A 21,094-nucleotide genomic window follows, 5' to 3' on the forward strand; every position below is an offset into this window, starting at 1 on the left:
ACTCCATCTCAAAAAAAAAAAAAAAAAAAAAACCTAGTTCAATTTATGAAATTCACAAATAAATGTTTTCATGAAGTTGCTAATATTTTCTGCTGCACTTAAAACTCAACATGCTAAAGTTAGTCTTTTAAGCAATAATGAGCCATTTTTTTAAAACAACCAATTATAAAAGTTCTAGCTAATTTCTTCCTCTTACTTAGAATGAAAATAGCTAAAGATCAGTTGGTTTGCATGGCCATACTATATTCTTAAAACAGTAGTTTTTCGGCCGGGTGCAGTGGCTCACGCCTGTAATCCCAGCACTTTGGGAGGCTGAGGTGGGTGGATCATGGGGTCAGGAGATCGAGACCATCCTGGCTAACACGGTGAAACCCCGTCTCTACTAAAAATACAAAAATTAGCCAGGCGAGGTGGCGGCACCTGCAGTCCCAGCTACTAGGGAGGCTGAGGCAGGAGAATGGCGTGAACCCAGGAGGCAGAGCTTGCAGTGAGCAGAGATCGCGCCACTGCACTGCAGCCTGGGCGGCAGAGTGAGACTCCATTTCAAAAAAAATAGTAGTTTTTCTTTTGACTGGACAACTTTTAATGGGAAAAATGACACAACTTTTCTTTCTCTGTCTCTCTCTCTGTCTCTTTCTTTCTCTCTTTCTCTCTCTCTTTCTCTCTTTCTTTTCTTTCTTTTCTTTCTTTGACGGAATTTCACTCTTGTTGCCCAGGCTGGAGTGCAATGACGCGATCTCAGCTCACTGCAACGCCTCTTCCCAGGTTCAACTGTCTCAGCCTCCCAGGTAGCTGGGATTACAGGTGCCCGCCACCATGCCCAGCTAATTTTTGTATTTTTAGTAGAAATGGGGTTTCGTCATGTTGGCCAGGCTGGTCGCGAACTCCTGACCTCAAGGCGATCCACATGCCTCAGCCTCCCAAAGTGTTGGGATTACAGGCGTGAGCCACTGTGCCCGGCAACTTTCTTAAATGCTAAGATTTTTATTATCTGGGTATCTTTGAGTAGGAACACCATGAAAGTGCCTTCATAGCTTTTAATTCTTTAGAGTCCTGGGTGTATAACTACCTATATTTTTGTATTTTATCCTACTAATATCCCCCTAAAGTAGACATCATTCTCATTATCTCCATCTTGTAGAAGTGAAATTAGCTACAGAACTTAGGTGGGTGTTAGTTCATTCTGATTGTTAGAACTTCATATAGGCATCTGTTGGATACCAGCCACTCAGGTACCATGGATTAAGAGATACATTAAGTACAGGATTGCCCTTTTGCTGCTGACAGTATCCTTCTGTCTTACTGTATTCCTCGGGACGTCTGAGACCAACACCAGCATTGCAGACTTCTCAGGAGGCCATCTGTGAGTTATTCTGAGCTATTCTAGTTACCGAAGTGCTCAGGATGCCTTGATGCCTAGAGAACTTAGCCTGCTGCTGGCATCAGCCTTGGCCCATTATGGTCCTTAAATTATGGTTGGGTTTTGCTCATCATCACCACAGGGAATTGTTTTTTCATTTCAATGCTTTGCCTTTATTCTTTTTTGGTAGATGACAATGAAGGAGACAAAAAGAAGAAAGATAAGAAGAAAAAGAAAGGAGAAAAGGAAGACAAAGAGAAAGAGAAGAAAAAAGGACCTAGCAAAGCCACTGTTAAAGCTATGCAAGAAGCTCTGGCTAAGCTTAAAGAGGAAGAAGAAAGACAGAAGAGAGAAGAGGAAGAACGTATAAAACGGCTTGAAGAATTAGAAGCCAAGCGGAAAGAAGAGGTATGTTTTCATGAAGTTGGTAACACTGATCCTGTGTTTAACTTAAAATCTATTCTCTGTAAAATATCTTTAATCTTCTCATTCTGAGAATTTCATAGTTGCATGGTAATTCAGTTTTATTATTTTTCTGATACAAATAATATGAGGTACAGCACATCTTTATTTTCTCAATAATAGATTGCTTGATACATAAGTTGCTTATGTATCATTGCCAATAATCTGATATTAATTAATAATCATGTACAACATTTAAAATACTTTGATTTGGAATCTCCAAACATACTTTGCATGTGTCTCGAGATTTATTTGAAGTTTGGATTGTTTACATTTGGATTTTATAGTGTGTTAAATGAATACAGGTTTTGTCTGACATGTACTCTTTTATAGGAACGATTGGAACAAGAAAAAAGAGAAAGGAAAAAGCAAAAAGAAAAAGAAAGAAAAGAACGCTTGAAAAAAGAAGGGAAACTTTTAACTAAATCCCAGAGAGAAGCCAGAGCCAGAGCCGAAGCTACTCTTAAACTCCTACAAGCTCAGGGTGAGTGGTACTCTTCATTAACTGAACAGTCAGAGAGCTCTGCACATGCAGTTATATCCCTTAATGTACAGAAGGAGAATGGAATTTGCATCAGGACAGTTCCTGTGAAAATCTGTGAAAAAGTTCAGTAAAACGTAAGGAATAGGTGATGTAATTTCATTGTTTAGGAAGATGACGTCTACACAAGAATACAAATGTATATGTAAATGATAGTATGTCTGAGTTCTCCCACAAACAAGAATAGTGACAATAATAGAATGAGTCCCTGTGTACCTATCAGCCTGCTTCAACAATCAGGACCATTTGACATTCTTGTTTTGTACTTCTCCATCTACTTTTTATCCTGGTGTGTTTTAAAGTGAATCCCAAAAAATAAAAAAGAAGTACAGTGATTCTCGGACAGCATATTAGTTTACCCACATGACCACAGTGAAAAAGTATTCATGACCATTTTTTTTTACCTTTTCCTTACTTTCTGACACAACAGGATATCCCAGGTTCATCTTGCATGGCCTGAGACCTGGAATCAGTTGTTGATCCAAACAGCTTTGGTTCCTTTTAGAGGGGAATAGTGTTTAGAGATCACAACTGGGCATATAATTTATTACTTTTTTGAAAGGTAAGATAATTTAAAATAGTGTCTTTGCTCCAATGAGAAGAATATATTGGGGCCTCTCTTAAATTTCATGTTCCTATATTCCCTAGATTTTTAGATTGTAGTCATTTTGGTGTTTATGCTGTAATTACAGTAATAGCTACCATTTATTGTGTGCTTGTGTGCTTGGTGTGTAACTGATGCTGCAATGTCTTTGACATTGTCTATTTTTCCCTCATAAAAATTCTTATAGCTATTTTTACTTCCATCATATAGATGAGGAAATGGTGGTTCAGAGAGTGTAAACAGCCTACCCAAGGCCACAGAACTGAAATTTAAGCTGATCTGTGCCACTTTTTCTTACACATATGTTCAGCTAGGAGCATTAGATGTGAAGAAACCCAGTACTTAGATTTTAGAAAATTTTATTCTTAACTGAGAATATAGCTTTTTTAAAAATTTTAAATGAAATTAGGTACGAACTTGAATATAGTTAGCATTCATACATCAGATTTCATCGTTGACTATTGGAGAGGCTAAAAGCACCCATGAAGAAATTGAGATGGGACCAAGCAGGGAGTAATTTGCCAGTCTCAAAAATGCTGTTTTAAGGAACAGTTAGAGTTGTAGTTATGGAAATTACAGTGTAAAATGATGGACTTTTAGCATCAGTCTTTAGCATAGGCTTGTAAGAGATGATCTCTCAAGTGGCATCTCTGACCCTGGTCTCTTCCTCTTCATAGTGTTGTCCAGTGTTTACCATCTTATTGGTTCCCTATTGTCTATTAATAAAAGTCCAAATTCCTTAGCTTCACATTCAAGGTCCCCCCTCACAGCCCACTCACAGGAGTCATCTCGTTAAAAGATCCTACGGTGTTGTTTCATCATATGTTTGGAAGATTGCTGCTTACTACATTTATTACCTAGGTATTGTAAAACTTAATTCATTGAGCTGAAAATGTACTCTCAGAGAGTGTAGGCATCTGCCGGTGTTTTCATATAATTACTCTGAAATGTGCAGCAGGTTAACTTTTCAATCATCCTTTAGCCTGTGACTACTAAGCACAGTCTCATATATATATATATGAGTATTTTATCAATAATTTGTAATAAACTCATTTCAGGCAAAGAGCTTCTTCAAGAACTTGATTGTGGTGTCTCAGTTTGCAAAGTGAATGGAATGTCTAAACACATACAAGTCTTGGTGTTGATTCCAAATACAGCAGCTTATTTAAGAGTCCATGACTAGAGGAGTAGTCAGTTGATTAAGTCTAGGGTGTTACTGGGACCACCCTTCAGGTAATCCAGCCTACAGTTTCCCCTCAGGCCCGTGCTTTTCATCTTAGTAGGTGTAGGCTGCTAGGCAAGGAAAACTTTAATCGAAGTGATGATCTCTGCATTCTCAGCTGGCTTTATCCTCTGTCTTTGGTTTGTTTAATGTATTTGTCTTATCAGTCATAGCTATGGTTTTACCATTCTAGACATTCTTCAGCACATGCACAGCACACATCCATATATATTCCTACTTTAGAGATAACATTTTTAGTCATTTTCCTTTATTAGTGACTTCATTCAAAATCCCATGGTATACAATTTCTGTTGTCTTTATTCTAAGGCTTCTGCCCATAGTGAGAGACTGTGTCAGTAATCCAGTAATCTATAGATTCAGTTCAATCCCAGTCAAAATCACAGCATGATATTTTGTAGCTATCTGTCAACTAGTCTAAAATGGATATGAAGAGACCAGAGAGTTAGAATGGCCAAAATAAGTTTGAAAAAGGAGAACAAACTTAGAATACCTGATTTCAAGACTTAGTATAAAGCTATAGGAATTAATACAGTGTGATATTGCCAGAAAGATAGACAGATAGTCTATACACGGTTAGTATATAGGTGAAAGGTAATTCGGTGGATAAAATACAGTATTTGTAGCAAGTGGTACTAGAACAATTGGACGTCTGTATGCAGAAAAATCCAGAACACTAGTTTTAATCCCCACTATATAAAAATTGACCCGGCAGGGCGCTGTGGCTCATGCCTGTAATTCCAGCACTTTGGGAGGCCAAGGTGGGCGGATCACGAGGTCAGGAGATCCAGACCATCCTGGCTAACATGGTGAAACCCCCTGTCTACTAAAAACACAAAACAAAGTTAGCCGGGTGCTGTGGCACGCGCCTGTAGTCCCAGCTACTCTGGAGGCTGAGGCAGGAGAATGGCGTAAGCCGGGAGGCGGAGCTTACAGTGAGCCGAGATTGCGCTACTGCACTCCAGCCTGGGGACAGAGCGAGACTGTCTCAACAAAACAAACAAACAAACAAAAAACCCAAATGGGTATTATATCTAAATGTAAAATATACAATAATACTTTCAGAGGAAAACATAGGAGGATATCTTGTGTTAGGCAGAGTGCTTAGATAGGACTCTGAACCATAAAAGGAAAAAAGATACATTTTGAGAAAGACCAGTCAAAACTTTTCTCTGCAAAAGACACTGTTGAGAGAATTCCAAGACAGTACCTCCAAATCAGATATCTGACAAAGAATTAATGTCCAAAATATATAAAGACCTCTCAGAATTCAACTATAAGAAAACCAGTAAGTTCATTTAAAAATGTGCAAAAAGTTTGAACAGACATTTTCAGCAAGAAGCTATACACGTCTGAAAAGACTGCTCTAAAAAAAGAGACACTTATCTTTACCACATTCAGAGCAGCTGAAACTCTTTTTTTTTTTCTTTTTTTGAGACAGAGTTTCGCTCTTGTTGCCCAGGCTGGAGTGTAATGGCGCAGTCTCAGCTCACTGCAACCCCTGCCTCCCAGGTTCAAGCGATTCTCCTGCCTGAGCCTCCCGAGTAGCTGGGATTATAGGCACCCGCCACCACAATATAATCTTTTTTTATAATATAATTTTTTGTATTTTTAGTAGAGATGGGATTTCACCATGTTGGCCAGGATGGTCCCAAACTCCTGACCTCAGGTGATCCACCCACCTTGGCTTCCCAAAGTGCTGGGATTACAGGCGTGAGCCATCACACCCGGCCGAAACTCTTCTGCATTACTGGTGGGAAAGCAAAGTAGTATAGCCACTTTGGAAAACAACTGGCAGTGTCTTTATAAAAATTAAGGTCATATTTACGTTATGTTTCATCTTTCACACTACAAAATATTTGCCCAATAGAAATGTTCACACAAAAACCTGTCTGAAAATGTTCATACCTGCTTTATTCATAATTGCAAAAAAGCAGAAACAATTCAAATGTCCTTCAGCTGTTGAATGGATAAGCAAACTGTGATATATCCATATGATGGAATGCTGCCCAACAATAAAAAGAAACGAAGTATTGACATGTGCAACAGAGTGAGTGGTTCTCAAATCCATTGTGATGATAGAGGCCAGACTAAGATTCCATTCATGTGACATTTTAGAAAAAGCAAATCTTTTGGTTGGAGAACCTATCAGTGGTTACCAGAGGCTAAGAAGGTAAGGAGGGTTTGACTACATGGAGCAGCACAGGGTGATGGAGCGATGGAGCTTTTCTGCATCTTCATTGTGATGGTGATGCACGTATCAAAACTCTCACTGTGTATAAAAAAATAATTTTTACTGTATGTAAATTTTAAAATACCTTATATAAAAAAGATACAAGTTTTTCCATGAATATCCTTTCATATTTTAGGGTATGTGTCTCTGTGGTGAATGAAATGCTATTCTTTAAATAGTACTTCTCAGGTGACATGTAAGTAGTATAAGCCTGAAGTTTTTCATTTTTATCCCTCAGGTGTTGAAGTGCCATCAAAAGACTCTTTGCCAAAGAAGAGGCCAATTTATGAAGATAAAAAGAGGAAAAAAATACCACAGCAGCTAGAAAGTAAAGAAGGTTTGTATACAAAATAGCCTGTAACATAGGAACTATTTTGTTTGCTGTTACCCCACAGTCTTCAAAACAGTATCTGTAAAGAAGAAAGGAAAAAATCTGAAATGCATATTGAAACTTATTTTCTAAACTTATTTCTTATTAATGCCATTATTCTCACTTGATTCAAATGACAGGCTAATGGAAAAAGTATTTTACTTTGAAAAATCTGAGTTCTACCCTATGAATATTGTAACTGTTAACTCTGAGAAGTAAAACTACAATTCTTATCTTTTCTTGGTTTCCTTCTTAGCCTTCTGTGATTTTTGTGTTTTATTTATTGAGCAGAAAGAATAGTTTCCTGTAAAACATATGACTGTATTTAAACATTTTCTAAACTTGGAGAAATAGGTTTGTACAGGCTGGGCGCGGTGGTTCACGCCTATAATCCCAGCACGTTGGAGGCTGAGGAGGGCGGATTACCTGAGGTCAGGAGTCCAAGACCAGCCTGGCCAACATGGTGAATCCCCGCCTCTACTGAAAATAAAAAAATTAGCCTGTCATAGTGGCAGGCACCTGTAATCCCAGCTACTTGGCAGGCCGAGGCAGGGAGAGTTGCTTGAACCCGAGAGGTTGCAGTGAGCTGAGATTGTACCATTGCACTCCAGCCTAGGTGACAGAGTGAGACTCCATCAAATAAATAAATAAATAAATAAATAAATAGATAAATTTGCACTACTGTTTTTTATTCAGTACTTAATGGAGTATCTTAACAGAAATTATACATCGGGAAAAAACCATTATCTTGGTTTCTGCCCTTTTTTCAGTGTCTGAATCAATGGAATTATGTGCTACTGTCGAAGTTATGGAACAAGGAGTACCAGAAAAGGAAGAGACACCACCTCCTGTTGAACCAGGTGGGTAGCATTATCTGATTAATTACTAAATTCTTATTAAATAGTGTTGATGTGTCATACGTTGTCTTAGTTATTATAAATAGTTGGGGAGAACCAAATAAGTATCTGACTGGATGGCTCTCTTTCTTCATAGTTCTTTCTTTTCTATTTCTTTTCATTTCTACTTTGAATAAGTACCCAAGTGAGACTTGCATCAGTTTTATTCTTTCCAGCAGTGTTAATAAAATGTTTTGTAGAAAGGATACACTTTGGGAGGGTGAGGCGGATGGATCACGAGGTCAGGAGATCAAGACCATCCTGGCTAACATGGTGAAACCCTGTCTCTACTGAAAATACAAAAAATTAGCCAGGCGTGGTGGCGGGTGCCTGTAATCCCAGCTACTCGGGAGGCTGAGGCAGGAGAATTGCTTGAACCTGGGAGGCAGAGGTTACAGGGACATTGCAATGAGCTGAGATCATGCCATTGCACTCCAGCCTGGGTGACAGAGCACAAAAAAAAAAAACAAAAAAAAAAGAAAGAATAGTAGGTTTTGGATTTTCTCTGATGTTTTTATTTATGAGTCAGAAATCTCAAAAAAAGACCTGAAGGTCTTCATTTAATACCTGAGAAGCAAATTCAAAGCATTTTTAACTAGAACTTTTTAAGAACCATAAAAATTGGCATTTTTAGACCTTCCTAAAGGTCAACTTCTATTTACAATAATCAGAGAATTCAGCTTACTCATTGTGGGGTATCTGTGTATGTGTTGAGGAGTTGAGGAAAATCTCTGGCTTAAAAAAAAAAAAAAAAAAGAAAACACTGTTCTAATTCTTAAGACTAGATATTGATAGGAGAGCTGGGGCTGCCTAAATGTATGTTTGGTATTCAAGAGAATCCCCAGCGTTTAAAGATAGGATCAGGAATGGGAAAAGCCTTTAGAGAATACTAAGTCCGATTAACACTGGTGAATTATATTATTGATAGTTCCTTTCCTTTTTCTCTTTTCTCTTCTGAGCGAATAGGATCATTTCACCTGGGTAGACCTCAGCCTAGCATTGATATGACGAGATTAGAGAAATTCAGATTGATATGCTTAATAGCAGTCCATTATTTTAGGTCGTATTTTTAACACCAGAAAGAATTGCTAATTTAGATGGATGTTTTGGGTACCTGTTTCTGAGTCTTATTTCCTCCTCAAGATAATTTACCCAGACTTGTTAGTAAATAATGATTATTTCAGGGAAGCCAGGTACTGCATGTCCTGTCCTACCCCTCATCTTCCTTTCATTTAAGAATAGTTGTGCCTGGTTAGATTTCAGTAAAGAAAAGCATTCTTGTTAAGAAGAGTATTAGGTCTGTAATATCTAAGTAATATTCAGAATTTAGCTTTCTGGCTGTTTTGGGGTTATGAGCACAGCATTCTATTCTTATTTTGAACTGGAGTGATGGTGGTACTTTTGTACCTTCTACTTTGGAATTTATATTTAAATACCTGTAAAGGTTAAAAGCAAAATAATAAATTCCTTGCATAAAGCATGAGTTGGATGATCAAAAAGAAGACATATGTGAAATTTCATTTGTTTTCAAGAACTGAGTACATTCATATAGCTTTTTCAAGATCTAAAGAAACATTTAAATTGATTAAATTAATGAAACAATTAGCTTGAATAGAAAATCGGTTATGTTTAATATGATGACAGTAGTAGGAAATGGAAGCATTTAGTAATAGTAAATTGTAACATGCTAGCTATATTAAAAAGAGTTCTAAAGATAATAGCTGCATACATATTTTTTACATAATTGAAAAATTATTTTTGTAATTTTTTACTTTTTTCTAAATTATTTAGAAATAATTTTTTTCTAAATAATTCATATTTCTAAATAATTTTTGTGTCTTAAATGCAAATTTTACTTACAGAAGAAGAAGAAGATACTGAGGATGCTGGATTGGATGATTGGGAAGCTATGGCCAGTGACGAGGAGACAGAAAAAGGTGAATACCTCATAAGCACACACTGATAAATCCAGTGGCTATTAGAAATGAATGATACATATTTAAATGAATAGTCTTTTGATTATGAAAGACATATGAACATTTCTGGGGATGGGGATCAGTCTCGTGTTCTCTTCTTTGCCGTGGTTTCTAAGTCCTCATGTGGATCTTCGTTTTGTGAATGAGTGGTTCCTCAGAATGTTATTTGTAAGATAACTGCCTAAGGTTTAGAATGCATTTTTTCAGAGTGATGATGTTACAAATAGGGTTGTTACTAAAACTGACTTACAAAAAGCACTGCTAAAAGGTAATGAAGGGATAAATACTATAGTTCCTGATAAGTATGAATAGAGAGTAAGCGTTTTTGTCATTATTTCCCCTTCTTTATTACTAAAATCTCTACTTTGAGATTTAATTTCCTGTTAATTTTACTAACTTACTGATAATGATATCTGGCCCTTTGATTTTTTTCAGACTCCCCCCATCTTTGTGTTTAAAGGTATACATTTTTCTTTAAGCATGACTTTAGTCAAATTCTGTAAGTTCTGATATGTTGATATTTTCTCATTTTCATTTTGATGTATTTTACCTAAGATTTATTTAGTGTATTTCTTTTTTTTTTTTTTGAGATGGAGTTTCACTCTTGTTGCCCAGGCTGGAGTGCAATGGCGCAATCTTGTCTCACAGCAACCTCTGCCTCCCGGGTTCAAACTATTCTCTTGCCTCAGCCTCCGGAGTAGCTGGGATTACAAGCATGCACCACCACACCTGGCTAATTTTGTATTTTTAGTAGAGACGGGGTTTCTCCATGTTGGTCAGGCTGGTCTCCAACTCCCGACCTCAGGTGATCCGCCCACTTCAGTCTTCCAAAGTCCTGGGATTGCAGGCGTGAGCCACCGCACCCGGCCTAGTATATTTCTTAATTTACAAAAATGGGCATTTTCTCATTGTCTTTTGTTACTTCATTGTGATCAGAGAACATACATGATTCTATCCTTTGAAGTATGTTGAATATTGCTATACAACCTAGCATGGTCAGTTATTGTAAGTGTTTCATATTTGGAAAGAATTCATATTCTGCAGTAGTTGGATGCCTTGGTTTCTATATTTAGGTCAAGTCTGCTAATCATTTTGTTCAAGTCTTTTATAGCGTTCTGAGGGTTTTTTTGTTTTTGCTTTTTTTTTTTTCCTGATCTGCTCTTTCTCTCTGTTACTGGGACCAGTGTCTTAAAATCTCCAATCATGATTGTAGATTTTCTGTTTCTCCCAAGTTCCGTTAATTTTTGCTTTATGTATTTTTATGCTATGTCATTAGGTGAATACAATCTTGTATCTTTCTAATGAATTGACTCTTTTATCATTTATATATATATATATTTCTAACAATGCCTTTTGATATAAAAGTCTGCCTAAAACTCATATAGGTACATGAGCTTTGATTTACATGATCTTTTTTGTTCTTTATTACTCTTTCTGTATCTGTAAATAGCATTTTAGTCCATTTGTACTGCTATAACAAAATACCACAGACTTGGTAGTACTAAAGAACAGAAATGTATTCCTCACAGTTCTGGCGGCTGGGAAGTCCCGAGATCAAGGCACCAGCACTGGTGTCTGGTAAAGGCTGCTCTCTGCTTCCAAGATGGCACCTTGGTGCTGCATCCTCCAGAGGGAAGGATGGTTGTGTCTTCACATGGTGGAAGGGAGGGAAGGGCAAGAGGAGCAAACTCTCTTTGAGAAGGCACTTTTCTGCGGGCATGAATCCATTTATGAGAGTGGCTTAATCAGTCCCCCAAACCTTCCCCACCACCCTGCTACCCGCTACCCGCAAAATGGGGATTAAGTTTTCAACGTGAATTTTAGAGGGGACACCATTTACAAATCACAGCTAGGATCTAGTTGAGATTTTTTTAATCCAGTTTGTCAATCTTTATATTTTACCTAGAGTACTTAGCCCGTTAAATGTAACAGTTGGTGTAATTAACATTTGGTGTAAGTATATTGATTTTAAACATTTCATCTTACCAAGTCCTTTTTTGTTCTACGTGGTTCTTTTTCTCTCTAATCATCTTTTGGGTTACTAGGTTTTAAAAATTTTATTTTTTTCTCCTTCCATGACCTTAGCAGTTGTATACTTTTCTAAAAAACTTTTTAGTGATTAAGAAAATTTTTAGCATGTACCTTTGAACTAACAATGTGTAATGTTATCCTCTAACAATGCAGGGGCTTTAGAGTACTTGAATGACATTTACCCAATACTCTGTTTAGATATCATTGCTCTCGGCTGGGCGTGATGACTCACACCTGCAATCCCAGCACTTTGGGAGGCCGAGGTAGGCAGAGCACTTGAGATCAGGAGTTTGAGACTAGCCTGGCCAACATGGCAAAACGCCACCTCTACTAAAAATACAAAAATTAGCTGGGCATGGTGGCGTGCGCCTGTAATCCTAGCTACTCACGTGACTGAGGCATAAGAATCGCTTGAACCCGGAAAGCGTAGGTTGCAGCCAGTTGAGATTGCGCCACTGCATTCCAGCCTGGGCAACAGAGTGAGACTGTATCTCAAAAAAACCCAAAAAAGATATAATTGTTCTCATTTCTTTTCGTTATCTATTTAAAACCTCATCTTAGCTTATATTTTATATAGTCAGTACTTACAAGTTTACCCACATTGTTAACATTTTGTTGTGCTTCATTTCCTGCATCTTTGACCTTCCGTTTGAGATAATTTCTTCCTATCTGAAGAACGCTTTAGAGGTTTTTTTTTTTTTTAATGAATCAGTTAGACATTCTGTTTTGCTTTGTAAAAGCATCTTTATTACATCTTCGTTCTTTAGTTTTATATATTTACTGAGTGAGGAATTATTGGTTGAAGTTTAACACTTTTAAGTTATTATTCCCTTGCCCTGGCTTTCATTGTTCCTGTTGAGAAGTCAGGTATCAGCCTCAATTTTTCATGTGATTTTGGTTTTTAGCAGTTTTATCATGATGTAGCCAGAATAGGTTTTCTAAAAATACATTCTGCTTGTAGAGCTTTGTTAATATATGGTTTTATGTTTTTATCAGTTTTATGTTAGGAGCCATTTTCTCCCTCAGAATCCCAATCATGTCTCTGATAGGCCCTCTTATTGTATCATTGTTTCCTATTTTCTTTTCTGTATTTTCCACCTAGTGAGTCTCTGTTGTGGTTCATTCTGGATTGCTTCTCTTGACTGTCTTCTAGGTCACTGATTTTCTCCTTGGCTCTTTCTATTCTGAGGTTAGGCCCACCTTTTGAATTCTTAATTTCATTTGTTGTATTTTTCAGTTTTAGTATTTCCATTTAACTTTTTTTATAGTTTTAATTTACCTTCTAAAATTTTAACTTTGTCTTTTGCTTCTGACTGAACGTTAGAAGCACAGTCATTTTAAAATTTTGATTTTATAACTTTATGAAAGTCCTTTTGGTGTTTTATATGTTGGTTCTTCTCATGTAAATTGTTTTCTCATGTGCCTTGTTATTTTTATATATGTGCTGGATATTTTGCTTGGAGAAGTAATTTGAGGTCAAGAATGATGTTTTCTTTTCTCCAGAGCTACTTTATATGTTACTTCCACAAGGTACCTGAGTGAACTAGCAATATGGAATCATCTTATTCTAGACTTAGAATCCAGAGGATCTGAAGGTGATCTGCCAATAATGGGGAGATCCTGTTTATTTCTTATTCATCCTTATTCCTAGGGTACAGCTCTTCATGATTTTACCCCACAGTAAGAGTGTAACCCAATGTCTGCTCACTGCACCCTCTTGAACTCTTAGTATTCTGGTAGGTCTGGATTCCCAGTGCAGCTTAGCCTTTCATCTGCCTCCTCCCGAATCAACAAATGACCATAAGGGGAAAGTGGCACTAAAGACTGTTCTCACCTCCTTGGGTTTCTGTTCTCCCATGGATTCTGGCTTACTAATGCTGACTTCAGTATGGATTACTGCCTTAAGGTTTTACTGTTAAGTGACAGACTTCGTTTTAGCATGTAGACAAACACCTTGCATTTATGATGTATGAAAACACCGTGTTACCTCCCTAAGTACAAGTTGAGCCTCTGAAATTCAAAAATCTGAAATCTGAAATGCTCTAAAATCAAGTTTGAGCACCACTACGTGACGCTCAAAGGATATACTCATTGGAGCATTTCATATTTCAGGTTTTTCCTATTTCGGATACAAATATTCCAAATTTAAAAAAATACGAAGTAAGTATAGAATGCAAATATTCCAAATTTTAAAAAATCTGAAACAGTTCTGGTCCAGGCGTTATTTCCTTCCCCTACTTTAAAGCAGGCTTGTCCAATCTGCAGCCTGTGGGCCACATGCAGCCCAGGATGGCTTTCAATGTGGCCCAGCACTAATTCGTAAACTTTCTTAAAACATGAGACTTTTTTGTGTGATTTTTTTTTTTTAAAGCTCATCCGCTATTATTAGTGTTAGTGTGTTAGTGTATTTTATGTGTGGCCCAAGACAATTCTTCTTCTAATGTGGCTCAGGGAAGCCAAAAGATTGGACACCCCTGCTTTAAAGTCTCTTATCTTGATATAAATCGATCATATTAATGCTTATTTATTTAAAAATATATTTGCCTTTCTAGTAGAAGGAAACACAGTTCATATAGAAGTAAAAGAAAACCCTGAAGAGGAAGAAGAGGAGGAAGAAGAAGAGGAAGAGGAAGATGAAGAAAGTGAAGAGGAGGAGGAGGAGGAGGGAGAAAGTGAAGGCAGTGAAGGTGATGAGGAAGATGAAAAGGTGTCAGATGAGAAGGATTCAGGGAAGACATTAGATAAAAAACCCAGTAAAGAAATGAGTTCAGATTCTGAATATGACTCTGATGATGATCGGTCTAAAGAAGAAAGGGCTTATGACAAAGCAAAACGGAGGATTGAGGTATTTATTCTACCCTTTCTCTTTACTTTCTTTCTTCTCACTCCTCTGTGATTATTAAAACTGTACAACTAAAGGCTTTGAACAGCACTTTATATATCCTCAAGAATAGAATACTTTTCAGTTTTTGTAATGTTGAAATATTATTGGCCTTCGATACTGGTCTTACCCAAGGACCCCCCTCTCTTACCTGAGATAGAATGGTGTGACTACTTTATTTTTTTCTTGTTTTCTCCAAATTTTAATGTGCTCTTGGAGTGATAGTTTGAAAGTATGCAGAGGTATTCTGAGCATGTGCCCTCTGCTTATAAACATCAGTTATAAGCAGTTACAAGCATCAGTTTGCCTCACATATTTAGGTTAGTCACCCTGAGGCATCTGATCACTTCAGTTGTTTAAATCTGGTGGGTTGATGAGGCTTCCGTTTAGTAAAGTCCAATGCCTGATAGGCTTTCTGTATTTTTCCTACTTAATGCCGTAGATTTCAGTGGGCTTCAAGAGAAAGTTTTCTTTAGTTCTGTCAGCTTAATGTAAATAATACATTAAAAACTAGTTTGCTTGAGGATATTATACTATTTTAAAGCTAAAAACTATTTTAGCTTTCCTTTTTGTGTATTACTAATTTTTCAGTTTTTTAATACCTATATATCAACATTTGCCTTTTCTCCTGTAAAGTCTAAGTATAGATAAATTGTCTAAATTTTTAAAGGACTAAGAGGGTTTGTTATTCTAAATTAGGGTTTCTCAGCCCTGGCACTATTAAAATTTGGGGGCCAGATAATTCTTTGTTGTTGGGGACAGGGACTGTTCTCTTCCTTGTATGATATCGAACAACATCTTGGCCTTTACCTGCTAGATGCCTGTAACATTCTTCCCCAACTGGCACCTCCGTTACGACTGTCTTTTCCCGTAGCACCTGCTCCCACCAGCTCCCTTGCCATATACTCATGTTCGAGAGAGTGATGGAAAATCTGTACTGTGCTTGCTGATTTACAAACAAAATAAGTATAAAGCAGAAGAGCTTCTCAATTATCCTACTCCCTAGATTAGTTAATGGTAGTGTGTATGAGCTTCATGTTTTTAAAAATAAAGGCCCTAGCCCCCGGTATAGTCATATGGAGGGTTAGGGCTTCAAGGTAGGAATTTTGGGGAAATGTTCAGTCCATAACAAACTTCATGGATCCATAAACTTTGCTACGTATTATGATTTTCTGAAATTCACTCCATTCCTGGGTCAGAATCTCCATTGTGGAATGGGATTTGTATTCTTGTGCTGTCATTGCTTCAGTATACTTAGAATTTCTGAGTCAGTTTGTAACTCATTGCCCTCTAAAAATTTTGATACTTCACTAAGTGTGGGAGAGAGAGGCAGTTGTCCGCCATGTCAAATAAAGTCATGATGTTTGAATTTGAGTTGTATGTACTGTGAGGTTGTTGGGTACTACTGTTTGCTAGTGAATAAGTCCTACTTTGTACTCATCCCTGGCATCTCACTTTTGGTATTTTAAAGAGTTTTTCAGTTTCAGTTTCTACCAAAAAATCTAATGTCTAGTACTAGAAATGCAAGTAAAGAGTTCTTACAGAAATGGTTTTTAGATGAAAAATAGTTTTGTAAATGACATTACTTCATAGTTTTTGCTTCAGGTGTTTAATTTGAATGCCAACTTTATTTGAAAGGTCATTTCAAAGAAAAACTATTGCTGGCATGTGTTTTTGGTCCTCAGAAAGCTGAAGCATTTCGGTCAGTGCAACAGGAAGCACACTGTGGTTCGAGGAAAAGCTTTCTCGCCCTTGCTGGTGTTCATGGGAGTGGTAGAACCTCGGAAAGTCAGGACATGTTACACTTATTTAAGCTGAAGCTTAAATAAACGGTCTCCTCCTTGAGAAGTTTTATAGCGTTCGTATATTGGATAAAAGTGTGTAATACATTGCCTTTAAAAATCTTTAAAATTCTTAGGCTGCAGTGAATTTTTAAAAATGTGCACGCTCACCTGTTTTTATGTAAATCCTCACACAAATTCAGGGTTGCTCTATATAGTCAGTATTATGGGAAGATTGATTCGTTTCGTAGTCATTCTATTCCATTAAAGTAACTATGTACAAAAGTATTCAAAAATTTTGAAATGACACTTTACAATATTCCTATTCATATTCAGCAGTGCTACTGTGAGATTTAAACAGGTTTTTCCTTGTCCAAAGGTGCTGTGGTGGGAATTAGATTGTAATGTTCACATTATAAATTGCAATTATGTGTAGTCAAATCAACAGAGAACTTGGATGCAGGCTGTGGCATTCTTTTGCCAAGGCAAAATAGAAAATAAGGATAGTGAGGATTTGATGTATTTAATTTTTGATTTTTTTTTCTTTCCTAGAAACGGCGACTTGAACATAGTAAAAATGTAAATACCGAAAAGCTAAGAGCCCCTATTATCTGCGTACTTGGGCATGTGGACACAGGGAAGACAAAAATTCTAGATAAAGTAAGAAACTATTATATGTATTGATAGAATTTTGAAAATAAGTGAATGGTACCTTATAAAAAAAAAAAAACTTTTGAGACCAATAGGATATATAGGCAATTCTGCTTACAATAAAGAAGTTGCTAATCTCTTATTATTTTTGCTGCTATCGTTTCCATGTTGAAATACCAATCTGAACTTGCTGTCTTCTCATAGCTCCGTCACACACATGTACAAGACGGTGAAGCAGGTGGTATCACACAACAAATTGGGGCCACCAATGTTCCTCTTGAAGCTATTAATGAACAGACTAAGATGATTAAAAATGTAAGTACATTGTATTTCATATATTTTAATCTCTTACAAAAATTAAGATATGAACTATTTCAAACATAGAAAAAGGACGGAGACTAGTATAACAGCTCCATATAGTCACCATTCGGAATTAATATGTATTATTTTGCCTATTTTGCTTTAGATCATTCTTTTTAAAGAATAAAACACTACATATTATAGGAGCTCTCACATTCCATTTCCTTCCCTCCCTTTCCCAGAGGCAGCCACTATTCCAGTTAAGTCATTCGCCTCCATGCTTTAACACTGATACCATTTATCCCCATAATTTAAAATTTTGTTTCGTTCTCTACTGTTTTTCCCTTCTAATCTAATCCATTTCTTTTCTTTTTGTCCCATATTTTTCTACTTGTTTGGAGGTATTCAGTTTATGTATGTTAGATGTAACACAGATAAATGTAAAGCTTAAAGAATCAGTATAATGCACACCACCCTTTAAGTGTCACCTTTGTTGGGCAGTAGAACCTTGCAGGCTACTTCAGAAGCCCTCCAGGTGTAGCTTTCCAATCAAAGACGTCCAGCCACAACTTTTTAAGATAATCTCTACCTTTTAATATGTTAGGAGTTGCAAAATGTTGATACTTGAACTCCATCAGCCATTATTGGATTACTTCTATAGAGAAATGTTGCCTAATCTACTATTTGGTTATTCAGTGATGGGTTATTTAGGAAAGGTAGAATTAATACCTGATCCTTTACCTTCTTTTAACCAGCTTTTAAAATAAAAAGTGACCAATATGATTTTTCTTTTTTTCTATTTTTTTTTGCCCCTCATAGAGACAGGATCTCCCTATGTTGCCCAGGCTGGTCTTGAACTCCTGTGCTCAAGCGATCCTCCCACCTCAGCCTCCCAAAGTGCTGGGATTACAGATGTGAGCCACTGTGCCCAGCCTGATTTTGTTTTGTATTATTATGAACTAATGGATTTAAACATATTTACTGTGCATTAGTCCATTTCAGTTATTATTGTGCTGAGATAGTCCCATCTTTGCCCAGTGGTTGGCTCCTGAATCTTTCTCATACAATTATGGTTGTCCTAGTTTTGGTTGCATTCATGCTGTCTGGTATAGCAGGATATTCCAGGCTCATGTAATACAGAAACTACCCAGACTGAGAACTGGGCCTTGAAACAATTCCTCAGTTTCATTATCACAGAGCAGGTGAAAGTGGTAGCTTTGGAACTGAGAAGCAATAAGTTGAAAAACAGAGCATATGTTATTACATGCTAATGTCTCCTTTTTTTCCTTATTTAGTCTTGGTTCTGCATGTAAAAAGAGTCTATGAGTTTTGTCTCTCCAGTTTTTGTTTTGTTTCTTTGCAATTGGGTTTTATGAAGCTTGTCTTCTAGTCAATTCCTAAGGAAGGGATTAGAAGAATTAACATTCCTTGAATTTTTAAATATTGAAGAGTTATTTTGTGGCCTTTATACTGGAAAGTCAGTTGGCCACATATAAAATCCTTGGTTGACATTTTCATTCTTTAAGTATCCTGTGTCCAATTTCTTCTCGCATAAAGTATTGCTGTTAAGTTTGATCATAAGCTGATTTTCATCTTTTTACAAGGCATATGGTCATTTTACATCTTGGTGTTGGTTCTGAGTTTTCCAGTTATGTGGTGTTCTATTATAATATGTAGTATTGAATTTTTATTTTAGAACAGTTTTTTTGAATTATAACTTTTCAAATTTATAATTTATTTTCTTCCTATTTTAAATAATATTTCTATGTTTTAGTCACTAGAGAAGAGGGTTCATAACACCTTATTCCATCAGTTGCCAGAACTTGAACTCTCATTGTTATTTTAGAACATCAGGAACAAGGTTATTATTAGGCCTGTATTAAAGTTCTTGGGGTAACCTTTATATGACAATTGTAATTACTTATTGTTAGTATATAAGACACTGAAGTGAAAATAATTGTGGTGCTTAGTGAACATTGATTTACGACCACCAGAATGCAGATCTGAAATGTTTTACATTGCATTATTTTTATGTAGATCAGGATACCAAATTTTGAAAGATCATTTGGAGATTAGCAAAAAGAAAATGTAGATAAGCATAATACAAAAAAGGTATGTGTGTGTGTGTGTGTGTGTGTGTGTGTGTGTGTGTGAGAGAGAGAGAAATTAGTTGGTCAGTGTTACTTTTTAGACTAAAAGGGAATGTCCAAATGAGATCAGTTGTAATGTTATTTCCATTCATTTATGTGCTTTTGTCCAGAAAGTCAAGCATTTATGACATTATTTGAATACAATAGGGTATGCATTTACTCTTTAACATTTTTGATCAGTGTGGTAAATTTACTTTACAACATACTTTTGGGATATATTTGGAGTCAGAATTGCTTTAAAATTGGACCAGGTAACTTTTCCCAATGCTGAGAACCACCTCTTGCATGTCAGATTTCTATAGATTATTTCAGATGACTGCCCTGTGATTTGTATCACCACTTACTTAATAATCTGCTCAAACTTGGACTACAGTCATAGTTTTAAGACCCTAAGAAAGGAGATATTTTCTCATTTAATTTTTTTTTTTTCGGTTAAAATTTCTTTGGATTTTAGTGAAAATACTGACAATTGTACTTTGCTGGTTAACTCACTGTTTTTAAAGTCACTCATATGGAAAAGGGACTAGTGATACTTCCAGAGTTTTATGGCAAAAAGATTGTTTTGTAAAGAAGCTTTCATGTCTGACTTCCTTAAGCTTTGCACTTTTCCCCACTGTTTCTAGTTTGATAGAGAGAATGTACGGATTCCAGGAATGCTAATTATTGATACTCCTGGGCATGAATCTTTCAGGTAAGACCAATTTGAGTCTTTTCTCATCAAGCAAACTACTTGAAACCGTTAAGTCTAAAAGTTCAGTGGAGTCATTAACCTTTGAGTAGTAATTTGATCTCTATAACTACCAATCCTCCTTTGTACTTCATTGATTTAGTAGTGTTTTCTTTGAATACTTGTTTTTTGTAGAGGGAAGTCTTTACTGCTTGAAAGGAGCAGAAAACGTGCTAATACATGCCAGGCCTGTCTCCCGTAAAACCCGTTACAAGTGGAATATTGTGCTGTTGTCTCTTGCCCATGTTGTTTAACACAGAAAACTTGATCAGCAAAATTATCAGAAATATTAGTTGGTTCTAAAACTAGCTCATTCCACTTGAGGTCGATTCAAGTGACTGTTATATGAGCATTTGGCAATTTAAGGGCTAATAGTACTTGAACAATTTAATCCATATACTCTGTTTGGGTTTTACAAAGAAGTTTAAAAGTTTTAAGAAAAGTATTTCAAGATTTTCTACTTATAGATCTTTTCCTTCTTTTCAACAGTAATCTGAGAAATAGAGGAAGCTCTCTTTGTGACATTGCCATTTTAGTTGTTGATATTATGCATGGTTTGGAGCCCCAAACAATTGAGTCTATCAACCTTCTCAAATCTAAAAAATGTCCCTTCATTGTTGCACTCAATAAGGTACGTGCGCCTTCTGAAAAATTAACCTAGGAAAACACGTTTCTTAATTTTTTGTGATTAAAAAAAGTGGTATAATTAACATACAAGCATGGCTTATTTCATTGTGCTTCACTATATTGTGTTTCACAGATATTGTATATGTGTATAGTTTTTTGTTGTTGTTGTTGTTTTGTTTGTTTTTTGAGACACAGTCTTGCTCTGTCACCCAGGCTGGAGTGCAGTGGCACGATCTTGGCTCACTGCAACCTCTGCCTCCTGGG

The 21,094-nt window shown here is 36.5% G+C and overlaps 2 protein-coding genes across 3 annotated transcripts in view; one reads left to right on the plus strand and one right to left on the minus strand.

Moving 5' to 3' along the window:
- Positions 1–21,094, minus strand: part of MITD1 (microtubule interacting and trafficking domain containing 1) — a 977,552-nt gene that overhangs the window by 218,977 nt on the left and 737,481 nt on the right. The window lies entirely within an intron of this gene.
- Positions 1–21,094, plus strand: part of EIF5B (eukaryotic translation initiation factor 5B) — a 63,453-nt gene that overhangs the window by 24,983 nt on the left and 17,376 nt on the right. The window contains exons 5-14 of one of the 2 annotated variants that reach the window (XM_050755039.1): positions 1,551–1,768; positions 2,156–2,306; positions 6,679–6,777; positions 7,581–7,670; positions 9,569–9,643; positions 14,266–14,558; positions 16,928–17,035; positions 17,231–17,341; positions 20,100–20,167; positions 20,693–20,834. In XM_050755039.1, the coding sequence (XP_050610996.1) occupies positions 1,551–1,768; positions 2,156–2,306; positions 6,679–6,777; positions 7,581–7,670; positions 9,569–9,643; positions 14,266–14,558; positions 16,928–17,035; positions 17,231–17,341; positions 20,100–20,167; positions 20,693–20,834 (1,355 nt within the window). The remainder of the gene's footprint in view (positions 1–1,550; positions 1,769–2,155; positions 2,307–6,678; positions 6,778–7,580; positions 7,671–9,568; positions 9,644–14,265; positions 14,559–16,927; positions 17,036–17,230; positions 17,342–20,099; positions 20,168–20,692; positions 20,835–21,094) is intronic. The other variant, XM_050755041.1, reaches the window with a different exon arrangement.

Source organism: Macaca thibetana, chromosome 13, assembly GCF_024542745.1.
Source record: "Macaca thibetana thibetana isolate TM-01 chromosome 13, ASM2454274v1, whole genome shotgun sequence".
NCBI lineage: Eukaryota > Metazoa > Chordata > Mammalia > Primates > Cercopithecidae > Macaca > Macaca thibetana.